Raw genomic sequence first — 8,104 nt, 5'->3', positions numbered from 1 at the left:
TTGATTGATTAAAGATACCCAAGGAAGCATCAAATATCATGGACGCACGCCTCAGATGGGGTCGGGTCATCGATGGCCGGACTCTACGACAATGTGAACGTAAACCACAATTGAGAACTAGAGACATGTCGATGGACAAAATGATGGTTGACACTCGACATAATGCCATTTGCAACGAAGTTGAACAATCACAATTAGGTGCGTTAGCCGGATATAGCTACTCGTCAATCAACTACAGGAGGCATCTGAACTAATATATCATGCAATGGTCAATAGCAAACAAGAAAGCCTCCGAGTTTTCAATAGAGGCAATGCCAGGGAACTAACTACTTGTATTAAGGATTTGGAGGAGGAGCGTATTCGCAATGTTGAGGAGATGCGGTAGAAAGTGGCGAGTACCTAATCATCTAATAGTCGCTACGACAGGAGAGCATGTTCGACAATTGTTGTACCGGGAGATGGCGGGCATACAACACTTAGCGTACCACCAACACGCTATGGAGGACAGCTTGATTAATTGGAAGCTATATACCGACCAAACGGCATTATATCGGCAATGGGATGGCTACATGTCATAGGAACAGATCAAGAACTTGTTGGTCACAATTAAAAAGATGCAGGTCGAAATGGAGAAGGATACTTAACGAAACCCCAGTGAGGATATCGGAAGCAGAGTTGCTTAGGGTGAGCTATTGCAAAAGGTAACCGACATTGATCGACCGTATAGAGTATTAGCAGTTATCATTAGTTATTAATATTATTATTCATACTCCGCTATGCCCTAGGGCGTGCCGGACCCTCTGCTATTTAGTGTACAGGAAAACCGTGCCCTCCCGGGCCGGGTGAAAAACCCCTACTAACAATCAAGGAACGATGCGTTCTGGTGAGTCTACGTATACAAAGAGAGGAGGCCTCCTGGCCTCCGAACGGGGGCGCTTCAGGCCGCCGTTCCCAGCTCGAGCCTCCTGGCCAAGCTGTACATCGGCAGCCTCCCCGAGTCCATCAGCCAGTCGAGGATCCTCCTCGCAAGCCGTGCAGTCGTGGGATTGATACCGTGTAGAACTGAGTAAAAGTCCCGTCGTGTCCGAATTCCAGTTCTCTCCCATCTTCGAGTCAACGGTGGGGCCAAACACCACACTACCAGGTGTTCGGCAGTCTCTCGTCCCTCGCCACACTCGCAGGCAGGCGTCAGAACCTCCGGGACTTCCCGTGTAAACAAGTAGTCCCGTAAGCCTATTGCTCCCGTCCGGGTTTGAATGAGCAGTGAGCTTTTCGCCTTGCTGAGACCGTCATGCCTCCTTAGGGTTTCGTTCCGGAATAGCGTCTCCCGCTGATGGTCAAAGTCGTCCGCCGGCCTGGTGATTGCTCTGCCGTCCCGTTCCTTTAACCACCTCGCTCTCCAGGCCTCTTCTACTGCCTTGTCCGTGTCTATGGTTCCCCCCGTCCAGCGCATGATCGTGCCCGCGGCTCTCTCTACCGCCGTGGGCCCTTGAGGTTTCAAGGTTCGCGGTCGGCCCCTGTTGCCCCTCCTCGAGCTGAGTCTCTGCTGTATCTTGCGGCAGGCGGTAAGGATAACGCTCCCCGCCGTCTTTTTGCCGCCTTGGCCGTCGTCCAGATCGGGTTGTTGGAGTCGGTTTTCGAAATCTGCAAGCCGTTTGTTTAGGTATAAATTAGTTATTAATAATTAAATCTAAAAGTAAGTAATCCAAAAACAACATTAAAACACCTAAAGATTAACTCCCACCACCTCGTCCAGCGGCAGCAGCGGAAGACCCAACACCCCCATCAACCTCCAGCACCCCAACACCATCAACCCCCAGCACCACCAGGCCGCCCATCACCCACAGCACCAGCACGCGGATCGCGCGGCGGCGCGCTGCCGTCGTCGTCGGGGGTGGAGTGGGCGACGAGGTGGCCCAACCCCAGCAGCGGCCAGGCGGGCCCCACGCGTCCTCGCTGGCCGATTCCCAGCCGTCTCCCTCCTCCTCCTCCTCCTCTGCCTCTTGCTCGTCCCCATGGTCCTCTGCGCCAGAGCCCCAGCCGGAGGAGCCGGCTGAGGAAGCAGGCGAGGACAGGGACGAGGACGGGGACGAGGGCGAGTGCGCGGTGGGCGAGTGCGCGGTGGGCGAGTGCGCGGTGGTGGTGGTGTTGGGTGGTGGTGGCGGGCGGGCGCGGCGCTTGTCGGTCTTGGCGCGGGCTGCTGTGGCTGCGGCTGCGGGGGAGGACAAGGCAGCGGAGGCGGGCAGGGCAGCGGGCGCGGGCGCGGGCGCGGGAGGGGAGGTGAACGCGCCAGAGGAGGCAGACGCGGTGGGGGGGGCGGGCGCGGGCGCGGCAGAGGACGGAGCCGCGGGCAACGGGGCCAGGGACGGGGACGACGGCGGCGGCGAGGTGGTGTTGCCTGCGGACGTCGTGGTCGTGGGCGGGCGTGTGTGGCCCTGGGCGACGGGGGCGGCGGCAGAGGTGGTGGTGCTCGTGGTGCTGCTGCCCCGACCCGCAGCCCGGCGCGCTGGGTTGCGCGAGCACCGACGAGAGGGCATCTTCGTTCCCGAGGTGGGTGGAACGAAGAGCAAGAAGGGAAGCTGGCAGTGCCAGAAAAGGGGGACGAAAGAAGGGCGGAGAACGAAAATGGAGGGTGCCCAGAGGAAAGGGCAGTGGAGGTGGGAGGGAGAATTGGGGGGAGGGCAGAGAATATAAAGGCAGCATTGCAGAGGACCGAGCGTATTCTGATTGCAATTTTCATACCTAACGGCCAGGCAAGCGTTGCCTTGCCTAGTGTACGTTTAATAACATTCGATAACTCTATTTTTTCAGATCAGGTAAAGGGTGCCTTGACCCGACTACATAGTATCCGCGGTCGGACCGCGCCTTAAGTGCAGGCAGGCGTTGCCTAGAGTACGTTCGATGACATTCCATAACACTATCAGGTTAGGTGAAGGTTGCCTTGGCCCGACTACATGGTATCCGCGGTCGGACCGCGCCTCAAGGACGGATAGGTATTGCCTAGACCTCACTTGATAACACTATCTGACAAAACATCAGGTGACTAGAAGGCGTCATAGCCCAACTACACGTTGGAACACCGCGATGTTTGCGGTTGAACCGTATCTCAAAAGGGGCTAACATAACCTCAGCTCATACATCACCGGTTTCAATAGCATTAGGTGGGTAGAAGCCCATGTACAGACCGAAACACTACAATGTTGCGGCCGCGGTTGAACCGTATCAATAATGTCAAACCAATCCTTCACTTACCATGGTCCACACCCCCTAAAACACCAGCTCTCTGCCGCGATGGGCAATTGTGTCGTGCCTTACCAAAGTGTGTGCTCCTGACCCTGAGTAAACAAAAGGGGTAAAGGGGTAAGGGGTAAAGGGGTAAAATTCGTGAGGCGGCTAATGGCGGAGAAAATGGTATAAACTAGAGATAAAAGATGAAAGTGACGGAGGAGCTAGGACGACCGTTTGCAAACTTAAAGCGTCTTAGCAGAACAGGAGTTGTGTAGAAGGGTCAACACACCAATCAAAACATCAAAGACGGAAGCACAACGGTAGGGTAACAGAGAAGCCACTAGATGGAAGAACCCGAGCCAAGATGGTGTGTTTGAGGAGAATTGCATAGAGAGAAGAAGCCGGGAGTAGCCACCCAGACACCAAGTTTCATACATCTATACCGGACATCACCGTTGTTGCCTTGCAGTGTTGCCCAGGGGCAGTATATACACGCCAAAGAGAAAAAGCCCGGCAGCTATCAATCAACAACAGAATACATTCGCTCCGTTGCCCATCCCAACCGCGAGTCAAGGCGTAATAGGGCAGCCAGGTATCTATCTATCTATCTACCCAATTCTCTACCTCCTCCCCTTCAACAACCCCAGCAACCACGTGACGACCGGCTTCTTCTCCCGCGACGTGGTCAGTACCCTCAGGTACTCGGTCCCGTCAATCCCTAATTGCGGGAAGGTGACGCCCTGCAGGTGGTTTATGAACGCCTCGCCCGTCTTGGAATAGATGACCTGCTGTATCCCGGCGATCTCGTTCAGGATCTGGCGCGACTGCGCGTCCGTGTTTGGCCTGAACCCGCCATCCTGCAGCACCGTCCAGCACAGGCCGTGGAAATGCTCGATCATGAACTGGTCGAACCCCGGGATGGCCGGCGCTGGCGCCCCTGTGGTCATTGGGTTCTCGCCGATCGTGGCGACGTCCGGGCCGCCCCACTGCGAGGCCATGCGGCTGAGGACGTTGAAGGCAACGCGGCTGGGCACGAGATTGCCGTGGGTCAGGGTCTTTGCGATATCGATGATAGACGAGACCAGGGACTCAAAGGTGCCCTGGTTGGAGGCGCTAACGAGAACCCCGCCGAGCTCGTTGGACAGGATGACCTGGACGAATGAGACGAATTCGCGCCGGAGTTCCTGCAGCTGTATCTCGTCGTCTGTCCCGTTGATGGGTTCCGATAGACCGCTGAAGACTCTCTGGAGCAGCGGGGTCAGGAGCACGTCGAGAATGTTGTAGATCTCGGACTTGAAGTTGTACACGACCTGCTCCAGGAGGCGGAGGAACATGGCCATCTCGTCGTTGCTGGAGCTGCGAGACAACAGCCCTTCGATCCACTGCGGCAGCTGCGGCAGCACCGCAGCACCCAAGACGCCCAGGAGCCGCGAGAAGGCTGAACGGCACGCGGCGCGGACGTCGCCGCTCGCATTCAGCTCGTTTAGCGCGATGAGAATCGCTTCCGCGGCCCGCGAGAACTCGTTGGAGACAGCCTCGTGGGGCTGTGGCCGCTTGCCTTGCTGAGCGGCATGGGCGTCGGCAAAGCCATTGGCGAGGGTCCCCAGGGCCATGATGATGTGGTGCACCTGTAGGACGGCCTGCGGATCGCCAGCTTTTGCACGTTCCATGTGCACGCTCATGTCGGAAAAGAGCGGCTCCATGACCGACCGCGCATACAGGCCCTGATCGACTGGCGGGGTGGCGGATGTCGAGGAAATGCAGCCGATCGCCTCGTACAGGAAGAGCTGGCTGCTGAAAACGGCATCGGCCGAGTGATCGGATTCATCCGAGGACATATCATCGTCGGCGTCGTTGCCGGGAACTTCAGCCTTGATCGGCAAGAGATCGCTGATAGACTCTATCACTGTCTTGGCCACGTTGCCGACCTGCGCCCTCAATGTCTTTACAAACCGGTGGAAGAGGTACCAGGACCTCGTGCGGATCCGCACATGGTCGTGGTGCACCAACCGGACAAAGTTCTCGAGCACCTGAGGGATATAGCGCTGCTGGTCCTCGAAGAAGTTGTAGTAGCGGGTGCAGATCTCCATGTACTGGAGAAGGATCGCGGGGTGGTGATAGTTGGCGATGCCTAGCAACACATGTCAGTAAAAGTCAACGCATAGGGCAGGATGGCCCCTTACCTGACTCGACCATCTTGCTCATCATGACGGCCAGTCGTTCGGCAGCGAGGGGGTTTGGCTGGCTCTTTTGGGCCAGCCCCGCGTTGGGCAGTGCCAACTCGCCAAAGAGGTAGATTTCGTGCAGAGCCAGATCCAGATCCCTCCAGTCCATCTGTGAACCCTGCTGTTCAAGAGTAGAAAACATGTTCGCCACCAGATTGCTCAAAAATTCTATACACAGATTCTCGTCGACAGATGCCACGCTCTTCTGAAGGATCTGGAGCTTTTTGCGCAGCTCCTGGAACTCGGCCTCGTCCGTCTGCTCGTCCTCATTGCCCCAGTTCGACGTCTCGTCGTACCTCATCTTCAAAACGATAGCGTTCAAAATTGGAGGGAGCATCTCGGAGTACGTGGGCGGCAATTGTCCGACCTTGCGGAGGAAGGTTAGGAGGTCGGTGAGAGAGGGAATCACGGTCGAGCAGACTTCGTCGTACTCGTCCGAGAAGAGACGCAGAAGGAACGGCAGGAAGTCGCGGAGCAACTGTTCCGCCTTGCCTCTCGTATCGTTGTCGACCTTGCCATCTTCCAGGACACGGACTACATCAGCCACGAGGGTGTTGACCAGCTTGGCCACAGCTTCGGCGAGGTCCGTGTCGTATCGCGGCGTCCCCTTCCATTCGTTGAGGGGCGGGCTCGCCAGAAGCTGCGAGACGATCTCACGGAGGTTTAGAAACGTAATCATCTCAGCCTTGTCGCTGGGCTTCATCTTCTTGGCCACAATCTCGGTGAAGGTGTCCACGGCCGCGTCCCTGACCTTGTCTTCGCTGCCGGCGGCGTGTGTCCTGCCAACCAGTGGCAGCACCAGGTTGATCATCTCCCGGTTGATGACGAGGTGAATGTCAATCCAGCTCACCCATTTCCCAATGGTCTTGAGCGTTGACTCGACCACGCCGTCGTTTTGGTGGCTGTACCGAGCCAGCAGATCCTGCCAGGACTGGGCAATCTTCTGCATGTCTCGCTCGCGAATCAAGTCCTTGAGGTCGTTGTTGCGCCTCGCCTCGTTGTCCGGTCGGCTCAGCATAAGATCGGCGATTTCGTCGTGGATCGAGCCCAGGATACGCAGGTACATGACCACCCCAGGGAGGTTGTTTTCTTTTTGGGCGAGGGCCAGGAAGTCGTCGATGAAGCTCTCCCAACCTTCCTTGTACAGGCCGACGAATAGATAGGTGAGCGTTTGTGTGAGTTTGTTCTGTAGATGTGCCGGGTCGACTTGATCCTGGGCGTCGCCGCTGTACACTCGCCCGACGTATTCGAGCAGGGACTGTTTGAGGAAACCGAGGCCTTGGCCATCGAGGACATGCGAGGAAACGGCATGGTTGACTATTTCGAGGCAGACCAGCCGTACAACGGGGGATGTTCGGGGGGTTCGGGTAAAGATAGCGATGCAGACCTGCCAGGCCTGGGGATCGGTGCGGAGTTGGTTCAGGAATTCGAAGGCTTGGCCTTTGAGGGCCTGGTCGGAGGTAGGGTCCCAGGCGATCTCGATCGCATTCTCGATCTGCATGAGGACGGGTTGTTAATAGGGCTGGGGTTCCGCAAGAATGGTTAAAGAACTGCAGGGGCCGCACGGCGGTGTCGACACCGTTGGCATCGACAACAAAGCCGGTGACTCTATCCCATCCCTTGCGATAGCGGGGCAGCAAAGGTTAGGCAGCGGGGAATCACGCGACCGACATCACTCACCTGGGCGTCCATTGCCAGAGGGTAATGTATGTTTTTGGAGTGGATTTGTAGTGCCAGCAGGTTGAATTCGTGATTGCAAGAAGTGCTATACCCCGAGCAGATAGGTAGTGAACGTGGAAGTATTCGGCATTCTCAGGAACGGCAACAACAAATGCAGTGCCCGACACACATGAATCGACTCCTCTAACAAGCCACCATGGTCTGTAAATTTACGGTGATAGGAGGGCAAGAAAATTGATCTGAGGGAGTGCAGTATAGGGCGGCGAGGTCGATATCAAAGATAATCACGATAGGGAGAACGGGCGAGGTTGCAGGAGCTGTTGTTAGCAAAGACCGAACAAAGACTTGAGGAATGCCGTGCAGTGCGACTGGGTTCAGGTGGGGCACCGAAATCGAAAAAGTCAAAAAATGGACAGCTCACGCACAGTCTGGTGAACGTGGTGGGGGTTATGACGCACGGTCCATGCCGGCCCAGGCCTACAATTTTCTATGATAGGGTAAATCTAGCTCGGCAAGAGCCGAAGGAATCAACGGCCGAAATTCCGATAAGAGAAGCCCAGCTTCAGGTCTCGGTATGAATGAAGTGAGAGAAAGGACAGAAGGGAGGAAAGAAAATTAATTTCTCATGGAACTATCCATCGGTCACTCGCATTATATCAGCCACAAGCTGATGTAGCTAAGTGGCAATGTTGCACCTTTTCAAGCACCTGTCCGGCTGCAGCAACCCGCTCGATGTACAGATATGTGGGCAGAGTGTATGACCCTCCGAAACTCGATGCTTCCTCTCTGATTCGTACATCGTCGTCTACCCAACCAAAACTTTATACAATCAAACCCTTGCATGGTATCTCATGCTGCTGATTTCCGATCCCCAACGCCGTCCTGGAAACTTCACTCAAATCGAACCCGAGCCGGCTTTGTCATGTCGGCGTGGCCACTTGCTCAAACCTGGCTGCAATATCAATCTCCAC

General features: G+C 56.0%; 2 protein-coding genes across 2 annotated transcripts; both read right to left on the bottom strand.

Annotated features, from left to right (window-relative positions):
• Window positions 1-1,733: 1,733 nt before the first annotated feature.
• Window positions 1,734-2,537, bottom strand: F5144DRAFT_549117 (uncharacterized protein; the record flags this gene model as incomplete). Its single annotated transcript, XM_066787559.1, has 1 exon — window positions 1,734-2,537. The coding sequence occupies one exon, from the start codon at window positions 2,535-2,537 to the stop codon at window positions 1,734-1,736; it is 804 nt and encodes a 267-aa protein (XP_066641087.1).
• A 1,044-nt stretch (window positions 2,538-3,581) lies between these two features.
• On the bottom strand, window positions 3,582-7,523 carry F5144DRAFT_576605 (Exportin-T). The gene is made up of 3 exons (XM_066789149.1): window positions 7,134-7,523; window positions 5,412-6,948; window positions 3,582-5,359 (listed from the first exon to the last, which is right to left on the bottom strand). Exons 1-3 carry the CDS (start codon window positions 7,143-7,145, stop codon window positions 3,849-3,851), a joined length of 3,060 nt encoding a protein of 1,019 aa, XP_066641086.1. The 5' UTR covers window positions 7,146-7,523; the 3' UTR covers window positions 3,582-3,848.
• Between the last annotated feature and the right edge of the window lie 581 nt (window positions 7,524-8,104).

The sequence above is a fragment of the Chaetomium tenue genome (genome assembly GCF_020726465.1).
Source record: "Chaetomium tenue strain MPI-SDFR-AT-0079 chromosome Unknown F5144scaffold_5, whole genome shotgun sequence".
NCBI lineage: Eukaryota > Fungi > Ascomycota > Sordariomycetes > Sordariales > Chaetomiaceae > Chaetomium > Chaetomium tenue.
This window is presented reverse-complemented; position numbering and strand designations above follow the sequence as displayed.

Excerpts from the sequence above, each read along its gene's own strand:
- F5144DRAFT_576605 (XM_066789149.1), bottom strand. Across the intron at positions 5,360-5,411 it reads GAGCAAGATGGTCGAGTCAG|GCATCGCCAACTATCACCAC; the intron begins GTAAGGGGCCAT and ends ATGTGTTGCTAG.